This window comes from Arachis hypogaea, chromosome 11, assembly GCF_003086295.3.
Source record: "Arachis hypogaea cultivar Tifrunner chromosome 11, arahy.Tifrunner.gnm2.J5K5, whole genome shotgun sequence".
In the NCBI taxonomy this organism is placed as follows: domain Eukaryota; kingdom Viridiplantae; phylum Streptophyta; class Magnoliopsida; order Fabales; family Fabaceae; genus Arachis; species Arachis hypogaea.
In genome coordinates this window covers 139,146,213-139,170,554 of record NC_092046.1, presented here as the reverse complement: position 1 = coordinate 139,170,554, position 24,342 = coordinate 139,146,213, and the positions used below count along the sequence as shown (strand labels likewise).

General features: G+C 35.3%; 5 protein-coding genes across 6 annotated transcripts; all 5 read left to right on the top strand.

The window, feature by feature from the left end:
• The first annotated feature begins 1,599 nt into the window (after positions 1-1,599).
• Positions 1,600-4,297, top strand: LOC112722974 (uncharacterized). The gene has a single exon (XM_025774182.3). The coding sequence runs from the start codon at positions 2,189-2,191 to the stop codon at positions 3,926-3,928; it is 1,740 nt and encodes a 579-aa protein (XP_025629967.1). The 5' UTR covers positions 1,600-2,188; the 3' UTR covers positions 3,929-4,297.
• A 4,858-nt stretch (positions 4,298-9,155) lies between these two features.
• Positions 9,156-12,703, top strand: LOC140176241 (uncharacterized). Its single transcript, XM_072206176.1, has 8 exons — positions 9,156-10,047; positions 10,402-10,540; positions 10,712-10,785; positions 10,885-11,003; positions 11,097-11,198; positions 11,372-11,644; positions 11,954-12,015; positions 12,175-12,703. The coding sequence occupies exons 1-8, from the start codon at positions 9,156-9,158 to the stop codon at positions 12,701-12,703; spliced, it is 2,190 nt and encodes a 729-aa protein (XP_072062277.1).
• A 1,331-nt stretch (positions 12,704-14,034) lies between these two features.
• On the top strand, positions 14,035-16,432 carry LOC112722971 (uncharacterized). Of its 2 annotated transcripts, none has more exons than XM_025774180.3 (9): positions 14,035-14,276; positions 14,387-14,448; positions 14,537-14,591; positions 14,668-14,786; positions 14,894-14,980; positions 15,064-15,180; positions 15,435-15,527; positions 15,731-15,761; positions 16,077-16,432. In XM_025774180.3, the coding sequence occupies exons 2-9, from the start codon at positions 14,431-14,433 to the stop codon at positions 16,265-16,267; spliced, it is 711 nt and encodes a 236-aa protein (XP_025629965.1). In that variant the 5' UTR covers positions 14,035-14,276; positions 14,387-14,430; the 3' UTR covers positions 16,268-16,432. The 2 variants fall into 2 exon arrangements, with proteins under 2 accessions (XP_025629965.1, XP_025629964.1); XM_025774179.3 differs by having other exon boundaries at positions 14,040-14,276; positions 14,688-14,786.
• Positions 16,433-16,946: 514 nt separating this feature from the next.
• Positions 16,947-17,949, top strand: LOC112722972 (uncharacterized). Its single transcript, XM_025774181.3, has one exon. The coding sequence runs from the start codon at positions 17,179-17,181 to the stop codon at positions 17,659-17,661; it is 483 nt and encodes a 160-aa protein (XP_025629966.1). The 5' UTR covers positions 16,947-17,178; the 3' UTR covers positions 17,662-17,949.
• Positions 17,950-19,222: 1,273 nt separating this feature from the next.
• Positions 19,223-22,456, top strand: LOC112722970 (probable E3 ubiquitin-protein ligase LUL4). Its single transcript, XM_025774178.3, has 3 exons — positions 19,223-20,068; positions 20,949-21,462; positions 21,985-22,456. The coding sequence occupies exons 1-3, from the start codon at positions 19,518-19,520 to the stop codon at positions 22,096-22,098; spliced, it is 1,179 nt and encodes a 392-aa protein (XP_025629963.1). The 5' UTR covers positions 19,223-19,517; the 3' UTR covers positions 22,099-22,456.
• Positions 22,457-24,342: the final 1,886 nt, after the last annotated feature.

Genomic DNA, 24,342 nt, shown 5'->3' with positions numbered 1-24,342 from the left:
GTGCTAGGCTAAGCAGAATTAAATTAGTGCCAGCCTTTGCCGTTGCACTGTCTGTGAACTAGCTGTGTCCGTCTATTGAATTCACATCTCAATGTAGCTTCTCACAGTTCATCCATGCATTAAAATTGGAAAATTAAAACCCCGCAAAAATACATGTTTGCCATTATTTTTCTATTACTTATTATCAAGGATCATGAATAACATGTGCATCTTCTGAAGCAATACGACTTTTCATCAAACTTGTTATAAACTATCCCTTTTTTAAAAAAAAAAAAAAATTAATTATTGAATTAGAATGATTGAGTCACACGTAATAATTTCTCATTCTGCAGATTATTAAATCACTTATCAAAGTTAAAGAGGCAAGATGATCATATTATGGAAGAGGGTTTCCTTGAGGTGGCATGACCAGTTTACCACCACCATCACCTCCTATGTTGCGGCGGTTGTGGCCGTGAAGTGGTGGTAGATGATTAGTTGGTGTTGGTGCATAGAAACAAAAATGTTGACGTGTTGTGGTTAGAGTGGGACACATCACGTGGCTAAATTCAGGTCGTCACATTACCATCCATGTTGCTTTGCCATGGACAATGCATAAATGCCACCGCCAATAATACTAAAAAGTATTTTAGTTTTTCTTTAAATAAAAATCTTAGCAACACGTATATAAAAAAAAAACTATTTACATTATGAGCGCGGAGTTGCTTCTTATTGGAATTCCATTCTTAGGGGTCCCGTGTCGGTGCGCCACACTGTAGGCTGCACCGTATTCAGATTTATGTAATTTAATTTGATTAGCTAGGCCAATAATTCTACTAGTAGTTGTAATTAATTTTTATTTTTGGATTTAATTAACACAAAAAATAAATACAATTCAATATATTAATTAAATTAAAATGTAAAAATTTTTTGAAATACGAATTTTATATTGTTAGTTACTCCTATAACATTTATTTATTGACTAATCATTTTTATAAGCATTTTCTAACATGGACATTAACTTCGATTTTAGTTTTTGCCTTTTTGGCCTACCGTCATAGGATTCCCTGGTTTTCCTATTTTTTTTAATTAAAATAAATAGGTAAAATCTCTCTATGAAGTATAAAAGAATTTACTCCACACTCCACAGGAATAAATGAATGCCTAATCAATCATTAGCATATGAATAGGGGGAACTAATTAAGGATTGAGTGTTTCAAAATTAAAGTGAAAATACTACATTTCATCAAGGAATATGAAAAGTGTTAAATAATTACATTAAAGATGAAGAAGCACACAAAACACTAGAGTAAAATTATCATGTAATTGTTATAGTACTTAAAAGTATTTGTCTAACTTATCATAAAAAGTTAAAAATTAATATTTAATTTTAAAAATATAAAAACAAATAATTATTAAATATTCAAATTTTACCATAAAAAATAAGCTAAACAAAAATTAGACAACAAATTATAAACACCATAAAATTTACCAAATTATTAACATGCATCTCATTATCCGGTAACGTGTGACATATACAGAAGTGAATGTTAATAAACAAGGGGCAAGTGGGAGAAATTGAGTATGAAAAAAATTAAGACAGCAGCAATTCCTTAAGATAATGCAATTAAGATGTTGCATAATATGTTGACTCCAACTTGACTTTCATTGACGACAGTAATTCAAGATCCAAAAAAAAAAAAAAGTTTATTTGTTTTACTTGTTGGAATTTGGAAACTAGTGAAAGGCATAAAAAAAAATGCACAGGTGAAGAGAAAATATAAATGCTCACAAAAAACAAATATAAATAAATCAAGTTTACTAAAAATACTATGGAAGTTTATAACTTGATTTATGGACTTGAAATGAATGGAAATTTCTTAAATCTGGTGAGGTTATTACAGCACCCGTTTTCATTAATACCCAACATGGTAGCTTCGTGATGCCGTTGCTTCTTCAACCTTCAGACATCATTGATGGTACTTTGAACCTCACCTTCTGAACCACTTGTTTTTCTCTTTCTTCCATTAAAGTATTGTGATTTCTCTTTCCCCTCGAGAAAGTGGACATTTGTGCTTTTAAGATACTTTCTTGGAGTGTTGTTGTCAAAAATAACAACTTTTCTTGTGTCTGGTGCTGGATTTGGTTCTGGGCATCTTTGAAGTTAGACGCTTTTTGCTAGTGTGACTTGATTCTTTGGAAGCTTGTGATGCCTGAGAAGGTGGTGGTGAATCAATGGGGAGTGTGGTCCATTCCAATACACCATTGGCGTGTTGGGTTGCTCACAGCTTTGGTTTTGTTTGGAATGGTTCTTGTTTGGAGCATTGATGGATGCACCGTCAAGAATCTCATTCATACTTGGAGGCTTCGCCAAGATTATCATCTTTCTGTTGTAAGGGTTCATTCTCCTAACTTTACTCATTCCAATCAAAATCTTTTACCTTCTCATTATGTTGCCACTAGTTTGGATAGAAAAGCTCATTTAGGGTCCCAAGATCAAGATCCTGTTACTGTAAGTTGGATTTCAAGTGAACTTGAAGCCAATTTGACTTCAAACCTTCTAGCTCATTGGTCTGCTCATGGAGGAGAACCTTGTAAGGATTCCAAGACTGTAGAGATTGTGATTCCTGGTTTGGATGGTGGTGAAAGAATGATAGAGCTATCAGCTGGTGATGTTCATGAGTATGGATTTCAAGCATTGGATGAGTTAGGGAAGCCTCACTGTGTTGGTGGTGATTACTTTGAAACTGATCTTTCAGGAGAGTCATGGAAATCTAGGCCTTTAGTGAAGGATTTCAGCAATGGTTCTTACTCTGTTTCACTGCAAGTTCATCCAGACTTTGAGGGGGTTTACAACCTCACCATAATCCTGCTTTATAGACACTTTGAAGGACTCAAATTCACCCCGTGGAGATTTGTTCATGATCGAGTTCTTCGCAACATTGCGATAAGGTTCTACAGAACCAGTGCTCAATTACCAGAACTCAAGGCTTGCAAAGCTTCTGATTTTAGCAGGGATGTGTGGTGTGGAAGGTGGACAAGGCATGCCAAGAATGATGAATGTCTCATAGGTAATGATGGTAGGTATCGATGCTTAGCGCCGGATTTTCCTTGCAAAGCTCCATGGTGTGATGGCTCCTTGGGAACTCTGGAGAGTAATGGTTGGGTGTACTCAACTCACTGCTCATTCAAGATGTATTCAGCTGAGTCTGCTTGGAACTGCTTGAAGGGTCGCTGGATTTTCTTTTGGGGCGATTCGAATCATGTTGACACTATCCGAAATATGCTCAATTTCATTCTGGATTTGCCAGAGATACATGCTGTCCCAAGACGATTTGACATGAACTTCTCGAACCCAAAAGATCCTTCTCAAACAATTAGGATTACAAGCATCTTCAATGGGCATTGGAATGAGACACAAAACTATCTAGGATTGGATTCTCTGAGGGATGAAGGGTTTCAAAATTTGTTGTTGAAATACTTCTCAGAAGACACAATCCCAGACACTGTGATCATGAACTCCGGCTTGCACGATGGGGTACACTGGCGTAATATAAGAGCATTTTCTGTTGGAGCAGACTATGCAGCATCTTTTTGGGCCAATGTTATGAGGATGGTGAAACAAAGGGGACTGGCATGGCCTAGAGTCTTTTACAGGAACACTGTTGCAACTGGTGGATATGCAAGATCACTAGCATTTAATCCCAACAAAATGGAGGTTTTCAATGGTGTGTTCTTAGAGAAATTAAAGCAAGCTGGCGTTGTGTCTGGTGTGATCGATAACTTTGATATGACATTTCCATGGCACTTTGATAACCGTTGTAATGATGGTGTTCACTACGGAAGGGCTCCGGCGAAGATGAAGTGGCGAGACGGCCAAATTGGGCATCAATATTTTGTGGACCTCATGTTAGCTCATGTTCTTCTCAATGCATTATGTTCAACATAGCCCTACAATGGATTTAGAGGGAAGTGTTAGCATATCCTATATAAATATAATATTGCATACCCTTAGGATTTTCAAGCTAAAATGGTGGTGCTTGGATCCATCAAGTTTGGATTCTTTCTGTTTCTGTAAAATGAGTAGTTTGGCATTCTTTATTGCTCATAGAATTGTTAGTGTTAAAAGTGAGATGATTATGTATACATGAGATTGTTCCACTTGTAGATTAGCAGAAGAGGAGTCTGAAAATATATTTTATTTATTGATGATCAACATTATAGATCAAAGCCTATTTACTATATTGTGCACCTCTCTCTTTTGTTCCTGAGGGCCTAAGAATAAGATCTGTGGTTAGTTTCTTGATTGTGTTGCATACACAGCTGGTTGCTCCATTAAGTCTTTTTTCATGTTGGTATATATTTTCACATTAGCTTCTGCTATCGGTGACTAAAAAATGGATAACTTGTAGTGACTCACTCACCTGTCAGCGTGAACAAGGTACAAAAAGATTGTGCAAACTTGAGAGAAAGCAAGTCTATTTATTTATTTCCTTTTAATCTTACATTATGATTTAAATATGATATGGTAAGGGAGAAGAGTGCTCCACCATCAAGTAAAATCATTTTCCTGACATGAAGTAGTTTACTTCGTTAAAATATGACAAATATTTAGCAGTGGTAGCTGGTAGTATGCAAATCCTTGTGAGTAGCTGACCAAACATCAATACATCTGTAAATATATAATGGAACAATAATGCTAGAAAAAAAAAATAGCCAGAACTTATTTTATTTAATATTTATTAATTATTGTTAGAATTAATAAATATTAAATAAGACAAATTCTGATTAACTTTGGTTGAGTTTTGTTTGTTATCAAACATTTTTGATAATAGAAATATAAGAGAAAATTTAGTACATAAATTTTCTTTTTCAAAATGTCATTCATAATGTATAATCTACAAAACAATATATCTTCAAGAGTAGAACTTATTATATTTTGATTTTAGTAAAGTATAATTATTTTGATTAATCTCAATTTTTATTTTTATTTTATTATTATTATTTATTTTTAATTTCTAAAAAATAAATTAACAATTGCATTTAAAATTTATAGAAAAGTTATACAACCTTTTTTCACATCATGCGCCACTTAGTATGTGCGCAGTTTTCTTCATCTTCTTTAAACCCGCTACTACTTCTTCTTACTTACACACTCCTGCTGCTGCTAGTTCTTTTTCTTCTCATCCTTCTTTTTTCTCATCTTTCTTTTTTGTTATCGTCGTTGATGTCACCACCACCACCACCTCCTCTTCTTCCTTTTTTTTCTCATTTGATTTATCCTTTTTCTTCTTTTTACTCTTGTTCCTTCGTTATCATTACCATCGTTATTGTTATTGTCGTCATCATCGTATCAACATCATAGTTAGAAATTTCAATATTAGAGTGAAGACATTTTACTGTTATTTTTTATATATCAGATACGTCGTCTTTTTCTTATATCTAAATATCATTATTAATTCTCTTTCGAATTTTTGCACTTGTTCTACTTAATTTCATTGCATTATCTACAGATTTTTTTACTTATTCTCTTTTCTATTTAAAATTTGTGAACCTTCAACTCAAGTCTTCATGAAATAAGTTTTTAGTTCTATCACATCATTTAGTTGAAACTTTCGGTGTTAGAGTGAAGATATTTCGATGTTATTTTTTAATTTTTTATCTGTTATTTTATATTTGAGATAAGCATTCAATTCATTAAATGTGTAATGTTTTAGAAAGGTTCAATATTTTTTGTATAATGTTCTGTCTTATTTTATTTTATAGAGTTAATGTGATTTTTTAGTATGCAATTCACTTTCTACATTCTATATCATTGTTTTTAAATTTCGGTCTCACTTTAAACAAATTTCGATGTTATTTTTGTTTATGGCAAAAAATCAATCCAATAAGTGTGAACTTGCATTCATTTAACTAAATAAGATTGCAATACCGTATAGATATGTTCATTTAAGTCCAATATGATAATTAATGCTCTTAAAAGAAGAAGTAAGAACAAAAGAAAAAAAGAAAGAAAGAAAGAAAGAACGAAAGAAAGAAGAATAAGAAGCAAAAAAGATATAGCATTAAAGAAGATATTTTCATATTTTGTAGAAAATTTCGGTGTCAAAATTAAGAAATTTTGGTGTTATTATTAAAAAATTTCGGTGTTATTTTTTTGCACAATTCAAAACTCTTCTTCTTTCATCATTATCATCATCATCATCTTTTTGTTTCACATTCTTATCATTCTTGTTTCACCCTCTTAACAAGAACCTGTGTCACGATTAAGAAATTTCGGTATCAAAATTGAAAAACTTTTGTGTCATGATTAAAAAATTTTGATACTATGTAACTCAAAACTACTCCTCGTCCCTTTCTTCTTCTCCATCATCATCATCTTTTTCGTTTTCTCTTTTTTATCTTCTTATTTTACCTTCTCATAATTCTTCTTATTTTATACTCTTAACAAGAATAAAAACAAGAAAAAATCAAACAAAGAAAACAACACATAATGCTGCAAAATCAACCGGAAGAGGAGGAGAAAAAGAAAAAAACGTAGCAACAACAACACAAATAAAAGAACGACAATGAAGAGAAAACACGCGAAAAAGAATAAGGAACGCAGGAGATGAATGGAGAATTGGAGCATATATAGACACACTCTCACTAATGAAATTAGTTTTTGGACGATTTTGACCAACTTAGTTGGATTTGATTACTAAAAGGACTTAGATGTATAGTAAGACTGTAAATTATAATGTTTAGCATTTAAGATTTAGTTTCTATTAGACTGCATTTGAAAGGGAGATGAAAACTAAGAGACTGAGAGACAGATACTAAATTAAGTCTCTGTATTGTGTTTGGTATAAAATATATTGAACTAAGTTATGTCTTAGTATTATGTTTAATTTAAGATAAATATAAAGATTAATAGGTAGATTTGAAATTTGAAAAGTTAAATAAGGGTGTTTTTAAAAAAATGTTATTAAAATTTTAATTCCGATCTCTAAAAATTTTAATTTCTTATATCCCACTTTTTGTAAAAAGACAAAATTTCAATTTCTTATGTCCCACTTTTTTTTTTGAGTTCCAATACTAAAATTTAATTTTAGTCCTACTAAAACAAGGGAGTGTCTTAAATGGACCTGAAAAAATATTGAATCTTAAAGATCTATATAAAAAATATAAAATAATTTAGTAAAATATCTTTTTTATTCCTTTCTCTATCTTCTCTTTCATGAAACATTTTTCATGATATCACCACACTTAATGGCAGCAACAACACTATTATTATTCTCTTTTTTTACCAAATTATTCTTATTATTATGCATCCAAACCTTGAGAACACTATGATCAATACCAATCTAACTACAAAACTCTCGAACCAAATCACCATCTTCCTTCTGCATCGTCCTCACTAAAGCTGTAGCGCGAAAATTGGTGTCGCAGCATTTTACGGCACCACCGCCATGTCAGCATCGGAGAGGGCAAGGTGGTGATAAGTACAGAAGATCGGCAAAGTTGGAACTCTGGTTCAGCGTAGAGGAGGTTAGTGACGATTTTGTGTTATGGTTATTAATCAAAAGGGGGAAGTGCATGAAGGGAGCATCACAAATTGCAACACTGAGTTAGTTACAAATACGGGACACGTGGCAGTTGATCAGAATGAGAGGGGATCAAGGCGTAGTGCCAGAGAGAAGGTTACTAGCAGGAGGTTGCAAGGATATACTCTTTTGGCATGTTGTGGTAAATTCTCTTCCCCCATACTTGATGACAAATTCTTTGAACCTTTTATTCTTCCATTCTTCTCCCTGCTATTCCCTTTTCTGCTTGTTAAACCTCTTCCTCTCTTTTCAGGTTCCTTGATGGACGCTCATTGTAGCTGAGATGCAGCTGAACTTATATTCTTTAATTCCTTTATGACTTCAATTGTTATTATCACATCATTTAGTACTTGTCAATTTACTATTCCATTGAACTTTCTGGTACTTCTTCATACATAATAGAATAAAAATTTCCTTTATAAATAAATTTCTACTGCAACACCCTTCCGTTGGTACTTTTATTGACCATGTCTGTCGCAGACAGCAACAGAATGAAAGGCATGGAGGTGGATATTAAGAAACTTTACTAGATGATTGAATTGGTAGTGGAGGAACATAGAGCAGAGAGGGCCAGAGCCTCTGAGGCTATGAATCTCAAATTTGATGCGCTTCAATCCTCCATTACGCAACTGCTCCACAATTCACACTGCTCCAGCTCTCCTTCTCGTGAGTTCTCACATGGTGCGAGCTCAACTGGGGACCCGCCGTTTCGCATGGGATTGCAACCCTGAAGGGTGAACGTCAATCTGCCGAAATTTGATGGGGTGATGCCTTGGGTTAAATTTTTTCCATGGATCAGTATTTGATTTCTTCTGGGTTCCCGACGAAGAACAGGTGGGTTTAGCAGCACTTCAAATGTCAGGATCGGCCATTCCATGATTTTAATTATCACAGCGAGCGGCACAGTTCCGCTCATGGACTCAACTCAAGAGGGCGATTGAGCTCAAGTTCGGACCCTCATTGTTCGAGTCTCCCAGGGAATTGCTCTTCAAGCTTCAACAACATAGAACAGTGAGTGAGTATTATTCTGAATTTATTGCTTTAGCTAATCGTACTCAGATTGAACCCCCTGATGCCTTTAGGGACTGTTTTATAAGTGGATTAAGGCAGGATATTCGACGAGAAGTGAAAGCTCAGTGTCCTCCAAGTTTGATGCGTGCTGTGACTTTGGCGAGACTGTATGAAGATAAATTTACCACCGAACCACGTCGCACTATAGGGCCGGCTGCCCATCGCCCTCAGTTTGCTAACCAAGCTGTCGCTGCTACTCCGAGACCTAATACACACCAATCCTTTCCTCCACTCCTTCCTACACCACCACAACAGTCCCTACCAAACACTACTAGAAATTTCACTCGAAAACTTACTCCGACTGAAGTCCAAAGTAAAAGGGGAGAAAGAGTTATGCTACTGGTGTGATGAGAAGTTCTCAGTGAGTCATCGTCGTACCAATCGGCACTTCATGTCATTACAGCTTGAATTGGGGGATGAGACGGTGCCGGGGGGGCAACGGATGCATCTATGGGTGAGACCGCGAACTTGCAGGTGTTGGATCAACATATCATTGAGCATCATTTATCCTATAACGCGATGCGTGGTACTGAAGGCCCAGCCATGATTCGGATTAAAGCCGTTATCAATGGCTTAGAGGTTCAGGCCTTACTTGTTGGGGGTAGTTCTGATAGTTTTATTCAGCCCCGCATTGCCAAGTTTTTAAACTTACCGATGGAGCCTGCACCAGAGTTCAAAGTGATGGTTGGTGATTTTGATGTTCTGCCAGTAGAAGGTTGCATTGGGGCTTTAGAGGTTGATATAGTAGGTTGCATTGTTACGATCCCTGATGTTTTTATTTTGCATGTGGCAGGAGGCGACTTGGTCATTGGCACTACATGGCTTAAGTCCTTGAGAGCCTATATAGTAGATTATGATGCAGCTTTTTTGCGATTTATGCACAATGGTCAACTCACCACTGTGCAGGGAATTAAACACCAGACTGCGGGTTATGCTCAGTTCCATCACATTAAACGGTTGATCAACACTGATGCTATAGCTGAAATATTTACTTTGGAGTTGAAGAAATTCGTAGAGGAAAACCAATCACCCTTACGACTGCCAGTTTCTATGGACCCTAAGTTGATGCAGTTATTGACTAAGTATGCTGCTGTCTTTGATAAACCTTCGGGCCTACCACCACAGCGGGCTCATGACCACTGCATTCCCTTGGTTAAGGACACAGAACCAGTGAAGGCGAGACCATATCGATATCCTCATATTCAGAAAACTCAAATTGAATTGATGGTACAGGAAATGCTTGATGAGGGGATTATTCAACCTGGCAAGAGCCCTTTTGTATCTCCAATCTTGCTGGTGCGAAAGAAAGATGGGACGCGAAAATTTTGCACTAACCGTGCTTTGAACAATATTACAATCAAAGACAGGTTTTTTATTCCAACTGTTGATGAATTGTTAGATGAGTTGTTTGGTGCTCATGTCTTTTCTAAGTTGGATCTTCGTTTTGGCTATCACCAAATCTGGTTAAGCCTGAGGACCGTTTTTAAACTACTTTTCGAACTCATCAAGGCCTTTATGAGTGGCTTGTGATGTGATTCGGTTTAACAAATGCACGGGTCACGTTTTAAAGCCTCATGAATGACGTGTTTCGCCCGTATCTCAGAAAATTTGTGTTGGTATTTTTTTTTATGACATTTTAGTCTATAGCGCATCTTGGGAGCTACACTTTTGGCACTTGAAAACAATTATTCAAGTGTTACAGCAAGAGCAATTGTGCCAAAGTTCTTTAAATGTTTGTTTGGTACTCATGAAGTTGATTATTTAGGTCATACAATTTCGGGGGGTGAGGTTCACATGGAGACTGATAAAGTCCTGGCAGTCCTCAGCTGGAAGCAGCTACAAAACCTTAAGCAAATGCGAGGGTTCTTAGGGCTTATCGGGTATTACCGCCACTTCATTAAAAGGTATGCTACTCTTGCAGCTCCATTGACTGATCTTCTCAAAAAGAATGCTTTTAATTAGAGTGCTCAAGCTGATTTGGCTTTTGAAAATCTCAAGAGAGCTATCTCTTCCAAACCAGTCTTGGCTTTGCCAAATTTTGAGCTATTTTTTGAAGTTGAGACTGATGCTTCCAGGTCCAGCATGGGTGCGGTGTTGACACAAAATAACCCTATTGCTTTCTTTTCTAAGAAATTATCAGCCACAATGCGTAACCAGTCAGCTTACACGCAGGAATTCTATGACATCACCTAGGCCATTGTGAAATTCTGCCATTATCTATTATGGAAGAAATTCATCATTCACACAGATCAGCAGAGTCTTAAGGCGCTACTCGAACAGAATCTACACACTCTTGAGCAACATAAGTGGCTGCACAAGCTGCTAGGATATGATTTCGATATCCACTACAAGCTTGGAGTGGATAATGTTCTTGCCGATGCCCTTTCTAGATCATGTTTTGTTGCTTAGTCATCACCAAAGTCTGATTGGCTGTACCAGCTAAAAACTAAAATTGCTCAGGATGCTAGTCTCAATGCCATTGTGCAGCAATGTAAAGAGGGTTCCTCGAATGATACAAACTATGCTTTGAGAAATGAGATTCTCTTGAGGCGAGACCGAGTGGTAATTCAAACCAGCAGCTTAATCAATTCAATTCTGAAGAAATATCATGACAGTGCAGTGGGAGGGCACTCTGGCATGGCAAAAACAGTGGACCGAATCTGTGCCACTATTATTGGCCTCGCATGCAACGTCAAATACGTAGCTATGTGTTATCGTGTACTACTTGTCAGCAGGCGAAGGCTGAGACGAAGCTTCTTGTGGGGTTGTTGCAGCCTCTTCCCATACCTATGAGAGTTTGGGAGGACATTTGTATGGATTTTATTGTTGCTTTACCTCCTTCTGTTGGTTTTTCGGTGATTATGGTGGTTGTAGACCGTTTAACCAAATTTGCTCATTTTATTCCACTCAAGCAGGATTTTAGTAGCAAAACAGTTGTTGAGGCTTTCATAAAAAATATGGTTAAACTGCATGGGTTTTCCCGTTCTATTGTTTCAGATAAAGATAAGGTCTTTGTCAGTCGATTTTGACAGCAAATTTTCAAGATGCAAGTCACAAGTCTGGCGATAAGTTCTTCCTATCCTCCTCAAACAGATGGGCAAAGTAAAGTTGTGAATAAGACCTTGGAGAAGTACTTGCGTTGTTTTTATTTTGACAACCCACGAAGATGGTTTGAGATGCTTCCATGGGCCCAGTTCTGGTACAACACCAGCGTGCATAGCAGTACTAAAATGTCGCCTTTTAAGACCTTGTATGGCCAGGACCCTCCCAGCTTAGTGCGGTATGAATTCTGCCTAGATGATGAGCAATCTTTGCAGGATATGCTACAAGCTAGAGATCAACTCCTTGATCAGCTCAAGCTTAATCTCACTCGCTCACAGTAGTTTATGAAGCACTTTGCTGATAAGCATTGAAGGCATTTGGAGTTGGAAGTGGGGGGCTTAGTCCTGGTCAAACTCCAACCTTATAGACAACATTTAGTTGCTTTACGGAAGAACCAAAAACTTGGTATGCGTTACTTTGGCCTCTTTCGAATCAGTCACAAGCTCAGCCCAGTGGCATATCATTTGGCACTACCTGCAGAAGCTAGAATTCATGATGTTTTTCACATCTCTTCCTCAAAGCGATTTCGTGGTGAGCAACATGATCATTACTTGCCAATGCCACTTCACTCCACTGAATTTGGTCCCATTATTGAGCCTCACCAATTGCTGGATACTAGAACAGTCTTAAAGGATGGAAAAGAAGTGCAAAAAATTCAGGTTCAGTGGGGGCAAGGTGCAGGTGCTGAGGTTACTTGGGAAGAAGCTAACAAATTTCGACGTGATTACCCCACTTTCAACCTTGAGGACAAGGTTGTTGTTGAAGAGGAGGGTAATGTTATGGTTATTAATAAAAAAAAAGGGGAGGTGCAAGAAAGGAGCGTCACAAATTACAACACTGAGTTAGTTACAAATACGGGACACGTGGCAATTGATCAGAATGAGAGGGGACCAAGGTGTAGTGCCAGAGAAAAGGTTATTAGCAGGAGGTTGCAAGGATATGCTCTTTTAGGCATGTTGTGGTAAATTCTCTTCTCCCGTACCTGATGACAAATTCTCAAACCTTTTATTCTTCTATTCTTTTATTCTTTTCCCTACTATTCCCTTTCCTACTTGTTAAACCTCTTTCTCCCTTTCCAGGTCCCTTGATGGATGCTCACTGTAGTTGAGATGCAGCTGAACTTATATTCCTTAATTCCTGTATGACTTCAATTGTTATTATCACATCATTTAGTATTTGTCAATTTACTATTCCACTGAACTTGCTGTTACTTCTTCATACATAATAGAATAAATTTTTCCTTTATAAAAAAAATTTCTACTATAACACCCTTCCATTTTGTCAATGAAACTCGACGGCGGAGATGAACATGCCCTCTGGCTCATGGTCGTGGAAGTTGTAGCAGCAACCGAAGGCGGCGCACGTGATGGGTTCAAGTCGCCGGTGATAGCGATGAGTGCTAGCATGCTTTCCCGCAGTAGTCAAGAGTATGGCCGTCCAGAACAACGACGTGGTTCTTCACGCTTTTCTTGTATATAACTGGTTGTTGGTGGTTGGTGGCAGCGATATGATGAGGGATGGTAATGGAAATTTTTTTTTTTTATGATAGTAGTAATGGTTGTTTCAGTATAGAGTGACTAAGAGAGAAAGAAAGAAAAAAAAAAAGAAATAAAAATATAATTTTAAATAAAATTATTTTAAAATATTTAAATATAAAATATAATTATTGTACAATTAATAAATAATTTAAATCTTAGTCATCAATTTAAATTTTTAATGCCTATAATTTATAAAAAATCTTAATTCACCAAAAACTCATATTTTTTCTCCATTTACAAAAACTCCATAAAGCAAACGCTATCTTTTTTTTTTTTTTTGGTCAGGGTCAAACGCTATCTTAATTAAAGTTCTCGTTTTCAATATTGGATATTGGGGTGGGTGAAACAACTGTGGGCCTAAATTATAGGTTTCTGTCATTTTTGGACGAAAATCCGGACGTTATGCTGAAAACTTATAACGACCAAGACTACCCAAAAATGTCATGGACCTTGACAAAAACAAAACCGTTGATTAAAAACAATTTTGCATATGAATATAAATGTAAATTGAAAAAATAAATGTGTCTATAAATAATTAAGTCATATTAATTTATGGCGTAAATTGTACTATATTTGTGACACTAAAATTTACTTTATTTACTTGTATAAAGGTATCAAAATGCAAAAATGGGCCTAACTCGAGAGACACATTTTTCTCATAATAATTTGTAGTTTAGTTCTATAAATATAATAAGCAATCTTAATAATTAAGTATTAAAAAAAAAGTAGTATTTTGCAAAGCAGTAAGTTGCAAAACTGTGACACTTATGAACGTTTTAATTTCGATTTGAGATATTTGTATTTTGTTCCTTCCAAAAAGAAACATAGCATTGAATAAAGAATTTTTGTCTGAAGAGAAAAGAAAGTAACCAAGTATTTTATTTTGATTAAAGAGTTTTGGGAGATGAGATTCACGTGGGCCTACGCTCTTAGCATCACAGTTGTGGTTCTCATTGTTGCATCTGCTGTTGCTTCTTGTTTCACTTCTCCAGTTGAAAAGGTTCATCTTCCCGCTTCTTCTTCTGTTCTTTGGATTTAGCTATCATGAATAACTATCCAACAATTCTGGGTACAGCGAAAGTTTAAACCTTTTCATTCTTTGTTCTGCAGCTTTTGAAAGATTTCTTGATATGGGTTGATCGTGATCTTGGGCCATGGGGTCCACTTGCTCTGTAAGTCAAGTTTATGATTATCTTCGTTTCGTGAATGAATTTGAATTTATGCAGCTCATGATGTTTTCTTTGCTGATTCTCATCTCAGGGTAGCTGCTTACGTTCCCTTAACTATCTTGTCTGTTCCACCTTCTGTGCTAACTGTAAGAATCTTTTCTACCTTCACATTATAAACATTTTAAGAAATTGGAACAAGGAATGTCAAAAAAGATGCTTCAGTCACCATGCTTGATATTCAGGTTGGTGGTGGGTATCTCTTTGGGTTTACAATAGGCTTTCTTGCTGACTCTATTGGTGCAACAATTGGTGCTGCAATTGCGTTTCTTCTTGGTAGAACAGTAAGTTTTCAATTTTTTGCATTTAGTAGTATCTTGATTAGTTCAAGATTCAGTTGCTCTTTAATTTGTTTCTTTTATTCGTATATTTATCCTATCCACTTGTGCAGGTTGGGAATTCACTAGTTATCTCTAGGTTGAATGATTATCCCAAGTTTAGAGATGTGGCAATAGCAATTCAAAGATCTGGCTTTAAGGTTTGAGGACTGAAAGTTTTTAATATTATGAATTAACAGTGTTCTTAAGGTTTTTAATCATGCTTAGTGTATTCTGTATACAGATTGTGTTACTTCTTAGGCTTGTACCATGGCTACCATTTGGCATGCTAAATTACCTGCTCTCTGTGACTCCTGTTTCATTAGGGGAATACACACTAGCTTCCTGGTTAGGAATGATGGTAACTTCTTCACCCCTGATCCATACACATACTCTTGCAATGAAGTTTTGGATACTATATAGTCAAAACATAGCATTATGTTGTTTGCATACCTGCATTGGTAAATTTCATATATGAATAAGTTCATCTGCATTAGTTCTGACTTTGTTCTCAAATAAACTGAGGTTTAGGCATTCTTAGCTTCATATAGTAGATGGTATTCTGGTTAAGCAGTATATTAAAACATTTAATAATTTTAATTGTTATCATTGCAGCCATTAACTCTGGCACTTGTATATGTTGGAACAACCCTGAAGGATATATCTGATGTCACGCATGGTTGGGGTGCGTTATCAAAGACTCATTGGGTAAGACATGCTGTGCTTTAGCCTTCAAAGGATTGTTTTTTCTTGCTTCATATTTTTCTTACTGATGAATGTCTAAGTTTCCTTAGAAGCTGAAATCTTTCAACATTCTATACTGGATCAAATAGATGGCTATATACCTCATAGTCATACTATCAATTTCAATACTTATAACATACGCCTCTTTCTTTCTCTTTCGTTTGCAGGCTCTCATCATATTAAGCCTTGTAATATCTGGTAAGTTACATCGTTACCCAACTTAAATAAAGACTATGAAGGTTTATGTTTGAGTTGTTTTGAGTTTCCAACAGTGTTTTTTGGGACTCTGATAAGTTCTGTCAGGAATCAAGTTTTTCCATAAGCATTTCTTGTTTCATTTGCATGTTGTTGCCTGATGGTTATTACATGGTACAAATAGCAATGAAACATTTGATTAGAGGATCTGTAGTTAACTATATAGATCACAATGAATACATTTCTTGAGCTTGGAAAAGCAGTAGTTGATAAGAGGAAGAATAGTCTTATTAATACTCCTATTTGGGTTGTGTGCAGTGATTCTGATGATATGTGTTACCAGAGTAGCCAAGTCAGCTTTAGATAAAGCCTTAGCTGAATGTGAAGAGAATCAAGATATAGACATAGAAGGCACCAGTACTTTGCAACAGTTAGCCGCTGATTCATCTGCAGATCTTAATCAGCCTCTCATAATATCAGATCAGGCCAATGGCAATCAACAGAAGTAAAATCTGTGCATAAATTCTTTCAAAGTTTGTTATTTACTTTCTCCTTTTTCTTTTCACAATTTTTTGGTGTTGGCTAATTGTTCTACTTGTAAATTTCAACAATAGTAATGCAGGATGTTACATAAATGCTTAATAATATAATCAAGATGAGGATATTTCATACAATCTGATTCTTTCTGTTTGTACTTTTTCCCATGAGTTGTCAAGCAAATTCTTTCAACTGTATATTTCTCAAGACAATAAACAATAATAATGAAAAACTGTAGATAAATAATGTTCATCTTTGTAATGTTAAAATGACAGAATTTGAACTTACAAAAATTGAACCAGTAACCACATTATGGTTACGTTCCATCCAACACAATGGAATGAAGTGTAAAAAAAATAAATGAATAAAATCACACACAAAAAAGGAAAACATTTCTTATTCAGGGCAAGGTTATTTATATATTCATCTTAAATTGAACCAAAAGCAACCCATTATGATATATTGATAAAGATGAGACCTAATCATGAATCTTTGAATGCCTTTTTTCAATTTTATTGGTGACAACAGGGCCATAGCTAGCTCTCTTTTATTCCACAGAAACAAAGGGGAAAAAGGGCCACCCATAAGCAATTTTATAAAACTAACCGCTACAACATTACTTTTCTGCTTTCCAATTGCTGAATCTTGGGGTTTAAGGGACCCTACCAATTCCTTGATGGAAGGGCTAAACAATATTCTTGTCATTTTGAGACTTCTAAAGTGATACTCTCTACATTCTATTTTATGTCATTTTATGATCATACATCCTCACAACACTCACCAGGCCCTTTTGAGTGAGCCACAAGAAAGCCTATAACTGCTAGATTCACCAAAGAACTCAGCTTTATTACAAATAGTCAAATACCATAGTTCTTGGAAACTGATGACAAAGAACAAGAAGCAGGTCAGGTCCATCATGGACAAAGTGCAAGGATTTCGCCTTGCATCTTTCGGCGGCTGCTTTGACAGCTGTCGTGACCATACTCGAGGCTCTCGAACCGGGACAAGGATATGGAACTTTAGTGATAAGCCAGTGGAGCTGCAAATAAGGGTGGGATCAATACTAAAGAAGATTCACACATTGAAGCCAGGATCATCCAAGAGAATGAAGTGTAGAAGCATATATAAGGCATATATGCCTAGTGGTGGGAATGATGGCAGCTTGAAGAACTTGTTGTATCACTATGATGAAACTTGTCACCCTTATATTTGGATCCATGACACAGGCTGTGATTCCTTGAGGATGGGGAAACAACAGTATATTAGTCTTGAGGATCTCAGGGATTCTTCTGATATCAGAATCTTCAGGGATCATCAGAGAGGCTGCGTATCGGTTCGCAAAAGAACAAGGCCAGATTTGTGCTGATTCTGAATTTGAATCCGGGTTGTGTTCTGAAAGTTTGAGTTTGCAATTATTTGGAAGTGACATTTTCTGTTTCTTTGGCTTTTGATATTAATCCTATGTCTCTCTTCTTCTTTCTTCCTTTGATAAGTGGTGTTTTGTTGCATAATGAAAATTGTTCATAACACAATTAGATAGGCTGAGTGAGATGATGATGTAGCAGATAGCAGTAAATTGTTCATTTCTTTTGTTTTTCTTCTTCTCTGAAATATATGCTCCTAAGAGATTATGATAAATTGATAATCAACAAAAGCTCTTCATTCTTGAAATGCTACATAATAGTAAATTATTAATCAATAAAAATGTATCTAAGTGTCAAATTATAATATGGGAATGTCTATTACAATAACTATCAATTATGCTTTGTATTGTTGTAGAACCACTCTTTCAAAAAACTTAAGCTCATAATCTTCTCTTTAAGCATGATTTTTGTAGAGGACTTCTTTTCTCTTTTTATTTGTCTTATGCTATTTTTTCATTTTTAAAGTTTACTAAAGATCGAATTATAGATCTTTCGGATATAAAACTTTAATATTATGTCGTAATACTATTTATCCTAAAAACTTAAACTAATAAGAAAAAACAATATGAATGGTTATATCTTTAACATTCCTTCTTAAATAATAATTATTTTTTTTAGTTTGCTTAATTTTTTATATAAATATTCTTTTTCTTTTTTTATTTGTCTTATGCTATTTTTTTCGTATGCTATCCCTATAATTATATATTACTACTATTTAAGAGCATAAAATTATTTTGCTCTCACATTGCGAATCTAATAAAAAATTAAATCTCGTATAATAATGTACTTAGGCACATCGAGAAAATGGTGCAATAAAATTGAGTCAATGTGCCCATAACCCATGATGAATGGACTTAACTAGGAGTACTAATAAAAATATTGATCAATTAATTTATTAATTTACTTTATCTAAAATATTTTCATATATATTCATATAAAAAATTATTATTTTTAGAATTTAAACTCACGAATATTGTTTAAAACCATACCTATTGTATGGTTCCAACTTCCAACAATAGAAGTAGAAGTAGTTAATGGCCGGAAAACAAGTAAAATTAAAATAAAATAAAATGGAATAACACAATAATTGGATTATTGTGAATTTTGTAATAAATTTTTACATATTTCAAAAAATAAAGTATTAAATAGATTTTTAAATAATTTTGTAATAGACTTATAATTAAAAAAAAAACTATATAAATTTTTAAAAGACTCAAACAATATTACAAATATCTAAAGAATTATAACTAGACATAAATATCTAAAAAGTACTAAATAATGTTTCATCTTATAAATTGCAATGTTTATATGTCTTAAAATATGGATAATACTACAAAAAAAATTTTGTTAATCAAATTTATTTAAATTAGTCTAACATAATAAAAATTAGTTATAATTATTATTATTTTAAATTTTATTATTTAATTTAATTAAATTTAATTCATAAAAAATTTAAATGTCTAACGTTGTTTCTAAAATATTATAATGCTACACACAATTATTCTAGAACAATCGCACTCTAATTTTTCTGAAATCAACTATTACAAATTGACGACTCTTCATTCTTCAAGACTTGCTGGCTAGTTTTCTATTTTGACCTATAAATGTAAGAGTCAAGAATTATTTTTGTATGAAAAATATAAAATATATAAATGGCTAAACTAAAATGGGAAAGGTAATGGAATATGGTTTACTGAAGAAAGAAAAATGTCAAAGCATTGAAATTGAAATTTGTAAGAATCATCGGATCCGGAGCTGAGATTCATCATCATCATCTTCTTCTTCTTCTTCTTCAAGAATGGGAATCTCTTGGAGCAACACCAACAGTAACAGTAACAGAAGAAGAAGAAACAATTACCCACCACCTTTTCCTCCTCCGTACTACTACTCTTCTGATGCTCATCCTCCGCAGCTTCCACCGCCGCCGCCGCCTTCTCAGCCCCCACCGCCGCAAGGCTATTACTTTCCCCCAACCAACCCTTCCACCACTCCCTACGTCGGTACCCATCCTCTGCCTCCTGCTCCTCCTCCTCAGACCCATTCCTTCTATTACTCAAATGGCTACGCCACCCCTACCGCCGCCGCCACCACCAACGCTCCTAACTATGCCAATCGCCTTCACTACCACCCTTACTATGCAAATCAGGGTGCTCCCGCCTGGGCCCCTGTTCGCCCCCCCGTTGCTGCTGCCGCCGCCGCAGCTCCACCGCCCTATGTCGACCATCAAACCACTAAGAAGATTAGGAACGACGTGAACTTGCATAAAGATACTTTGCGCCTTGAGATTGACGAGCTCAACCCTGATCACCACTTGGTTTCTTTCGTTTTTGATGCCCTCTTTGATGGCAGGTACAACCCTATCTTTTTCCCTATTCGATTCACTACTTCATTATTATGCCTTGCAATCTTCTTAGGCTTTCGTATATACTTGTTAAGATCTGTTGGCTATGAAACTAGTACTAAGAGCTTTTTATGTTTGTAACCTGAGGTATTGGACTGGAAGAGAGGGAAGGGGAGGGGAGGGTTTGAACTTTGAACTGTAATCATGAATTTAACTCACAAACACACCCTTAATGGCCCTTTGGGCAACAATTCCTATTGCAACAAATTTGAAGTCTATTAAAATAATCTGCCTACTTTTCATCCCTTTCTCTGAGATTTTCGCCTGTGGTTGAACTCTAAAGAGCACATTGAATCATGGTTGATTTAACTTATAGCTCATGCTGGAGAATTGAGGCAACTGGTTGGTGTTTATCTTATTGGTGCTGCATACATTACATAATTTGAGTTATAATTTTTTACTGTTTGTAAGCTTGCTTCTTGAGTTAAAATGCTTTTGCTTTGTTTTGTTAACATTGATCCAAGAAATCTTTGCATTTTTGCTGCTGTGGTCGAAAGTTAGTACATGAACAATTTGCTTATGTATGGACCATCATATATGTGAAGGACTAAATGACAACATTCACATTATGACTCTGTATTGCATATGCTTTGATTAAGAGCAATTTATTTGACAATATTGCATTCATTGGTTTTTCAAACAAATTTACATGCCGATGAACGCATTATTTGACAGTAAAATATATGGGCTATTAGAACTGCTATCAAATTGATTAATTACGTTGATATGATTGTACTTAGAATAGAATGTTAAATTCGAATGCATATCAATTTTGTATGATACTTTCATTTGTCTAACCTCAAACTTTCTTTCATTTATAATTGCCAGATTTACTATCTACTACTTAGCCAAAGAAGAAGAAAAGTGTAGGTTTATTCCACTATATCCCGATGCATTTGCGCCGATCTCATTCCCCTTTCAAAAAGGAGTTGGCCAGAAATTTTGTCAGCCTCCTGGAACGGGCATTGACCTTGGTTTCTTTGAGTTAGAGGATCTTGCAAAGCCCTCACCTGAAGAAGATCTGTTTCCCCTTGTAATATGTGCTGAAACAAGTATGAGAACTTCAGAAGATGAAACTTCTGATGATTCCACAATTGATGCATCTCCTCACATGCAAATAACTCAAGCTGTCTTAGTGAAAAGCAACAGTATTGGTCCTTTCGAGGTAAAAGTCATTAGGCAGATTCTCTGGATTGATGGAGTTCGTTATGAGTTGAGAGAGTTATATGGAATAGGAAGTGGCTCAACAGCTGCAGATTTTGATGATAATGATCCTGGGAAGGAGTGTGTAATATGCATGACCGAACCAAAGGACACTGCTGTCTTACCTTGCCGACATATGGTATGATTTCATGTCAAACCTACTTATACATATAGTGCTGATACTCAATTTCTTGGAAAAAGTACATCTTAAGCATTTGTATGGATATGATGTATGAGGGATGATGGTTCATGAACACAAACCTTACCATTGTTTGCATGTTGAAAAGAAAAAATCTCTTATGGAAAATCAAGATCATTCTTGATGTTTCAATATTTCTAGAAGACTAAATTGGTTGCTTGTGATCTTATAGGCTCGTAACCTCAATTTCATATATATCTTATTGCCATCTGATCATCTGTGTTGTTTAAAATTGTATAACACTGTTATATGCTAGCGGATATATATGGTATTGCAGAAGTTTATCTCTAATGCTTCTCTTTCTTCCCAGCAGCAGGGTATGTAGTAATTGTTTGGTAGAAATCCATACATACTGATACAATGGTTATTCCACATCACCATGTTTATTATTTTGTTTTAAATATTCATTTTGCTATATTATTCATTATTCCACATCATGTGACATATGTTGTATTTTACCAGTGTATGTGCAGCGAGTGTGCAAAAGCATTACGGCTTCAATCCAATAAGTGCCCAATATGCCGCCAACCTATTGAGGAGCTCATGGAAATCAAGATAAACAATGATGACAAATGACATCTTTCTCTTCAATCTGAAGTTGAATTGCATGGTATTTTTATCATAATATATATAGTATTATGAATTGCAGTCAGGTAATATATAGTTCTTTTTTTTCTTTTTTCTTATTTGTAAATTGCGGTCAATAATCTGTTCATAGTTCATATGTAATTCCATGAAAAGGAAGTTAGATAATATGTGATTTTCCCGTCATTGAGAATATTGTTCATGCCATGAGAATATTGTTCATGCCATCGTGTTTTCTTAGTTCTTTGATTTGTGAGTGATATTTGAGAGAGGATCGTTTGTATAGAAATCCTGGTTTGGTCACTGAAATGCCTAGAATCTGAATGAAGGTGAAGCTTCTTATTCCTAACCTATGTTTGAAAGGCTTGTTGTAAGCTTATATATGGTGTTGAATTTTCTTTCTTCCTTCATACATATCATATTTGGTAGGCATAAAAATATAGAACTTGTGATCTCAAAGATGTTTGCTGAAGCAGTTGGTTTATTATCTCGTGAGTGTAAAGAAAAAGAAGATATTCTATGTTTTGGAGGTTCTTTATCTTCTTTTCACCAAGAAAGAGGCTTCGGTAAGATTGATATACAAGGCACCCTTTACGTAAGTGTCAAATCAGAACCTTCAAAGCATGAAGAGGTGGTTTTCAGACATCAACTTTTGAACAAATGAACATGTAGTAATGTAAAGTAAAACCCACCAAACTTCTTTCTTTTTTGCCCTCTTGTTTTATTTCTTTGGAACTGTTTTCCTGTGAACTATTCCATTTTGCTATTGCAGGGGGAGACTTGGAGTTCCAATCATTTACTCTCCTAAATTGTTCAAACATGAACAGTGTCTTTGACCCTTAATCATACTTAATATCTAAGCGATGGAGATTTTCTGTTTTCAAACTCTATGTTTCTTGTTTCACCAGTCATAACTTTAGATTTATATATTTTTTTTTTTCAAATGGCAAATCATGAGTAATAGGGCTTTGAATGAGACATACAGGATCAACCCAAAAAAGAGCCATATGAAATGGACTTATTTTCATCTTTATTCTGCATTCTCACCTTCATCAATTTGGTCATTCAAACTGTTACATCAGCAAACGAGTAGGTCAGGAATACTATGAGAACAAAGTTGACCAAAGATATTAACAATAGTAAGAATAATAGTAATGGTTAAATCTCTGCACATCAACATTCCCATGCATGTACTCCTTTTATTTAGTTCTTTATTTTTTCCATATTCTTTTATAGAACAATTTTTTTGAGAGATTTGCCTCAATGCTAATCCATAAGAGGCTTTGCTGCTAGTACAAGCCGTTAGGTCCCATCTTAAAGGCAATGGAGGTACCAAGTACCAACACTTTTGAATATATACACGAGTTCTTGAATGAGTTGAATCTCTTGACCCTTTTTCTTTTGGTTGAACCAAAGTGAAAAAAAGTGAAAACCAATAAACAGGGTAAGGTACAATCCCAACTAAGGTTCTTCATAATCTGAAGACACCGACTCAACATAGTTTGGTATCTTTTGCTACCTTTTCCGAAGAAAGTTAACCGAGTTGGAGTCCAAGTCCAACACCCTCCTCACAAACACAAACAAAAGGCCTGAATATACAGACAAAAGAAAAGGAAGCATCTTCATATTCATTTGTCCTTGAATTGCAGGCTAGCTAGCTACCCTTTACCAGTTACCACCTCCTTTCTTTCTTTTATATTTGTATTTCACTGTTTGGAAAAATGGCAATAATTAAAGTATGTAGTGCATCATGATGTGTTGTATCTAAGTTTCTAACTTACAAGTTAGTAGAACAAAGGGTTGAACATGAATAGTACAAGAATCAAAACTTTCCCTTGTGGTCAAAACTTCTCAATGCCTACACTCCATTATTAATTTCCCATACCATACTAAAATCTAAACCTATAGAAAAAAAGGGGGGCCATGTGTGAGATACAACTAGAAGTGTACTCTTGTATAGTTCTAGGTGAGCCTCATAAATACCCTTCCCCAATTTCCATTCTCTCAATTTTTCATCAATCACTGTCCATAGACCATGTGGTTGCTCATGTGAAGCCCTCCACAAAAATAGTAATTTCTTTGCATGGCTGCCCAAGTCATTCTCTAATGGAAACCCTTTGGTGACAGATTCTGTAAAAATCATATCCCATATATAGACGGGCCTAGCAGTAAACTCACTTGCAAAATTACCCATCATTCCCTTCAACCTTCAATTATACATCATCCATCATCCAT

Coding starts and splice junctions, on each gene's coding strand:
- LOC140176241 (XM_072206176.1), top strand. CDS start 9,156: ATGCGTGGTACTGAAGGCCCAGCCATGATTCGGATTAAAGCCGTTATC. Junction 10,786..10,884: donor GAAATTATCAGCCACAATGC/GTAACCAGTCAG, acceptor TCATTCACACAG/ATCAGCAGAGTCTTAAGGCG. Junction 12,016..12,174: donor CTTAATCTCACTCGCTCACA/GTAGTTTATGAA, acceptor CTTTCGAATCAG/TCACAAGCTCAGCCCAGTGG.
- LOC112722974 (XM_025774182.3), top strand. CDS start 2,189: ATGCCTGAGAAGGTGGTGGTGAATCAATGGGGAGTGTGGTCCATTCCA.
- LOC112722972 (XM_025774181.3), top strand. CDS start 17,179: ATGACAAAGAACAAGAAGCAGGTCAGGTCCATCATGGACAAAGTGCAA.
- LOC112722971 (XM_025774179.3), top strand. CDS start 14,181: ATGAGATTCACGTGGGCCTACGCTCTTAGCATCACAGTTGTGGTTCTC. Junction 14,277..14,386: donor TCACTTCTCCAGTTGAAAAG/GTTCATCTTCCC, acceptor TTTGTTCTGCAG/CTTTTGAAAGATTTCTTGAT. Junction 14,592..14,687: donor TTCCACCTTCTGTGCTAACT/GTAAGAATCTTT, acceptor CTTGATATTCAG/GTTGGTGGTGGGTATCTCTT.
- LOC112722970 (XM_025774178.3), top strand. CDS start 19,518: ATGGGAATCTCTTGGAGCAACACCAACAGTAACAGTAACAGAAGAAGA. Junction 20,069..20,948: donor GATGCCCTCTTTGATGGCAG/GTACAACCCTAT, acceptor TATAATTGCCAG/ATTTACTATCTACTACTTAG. Junction 21,463..21,984: donor TCTTACCTTGCCGACATATG/GTATGATTTCAT, acceptor GTATTTTACCAG/TGTATGTGCAGCGAGTGTGC.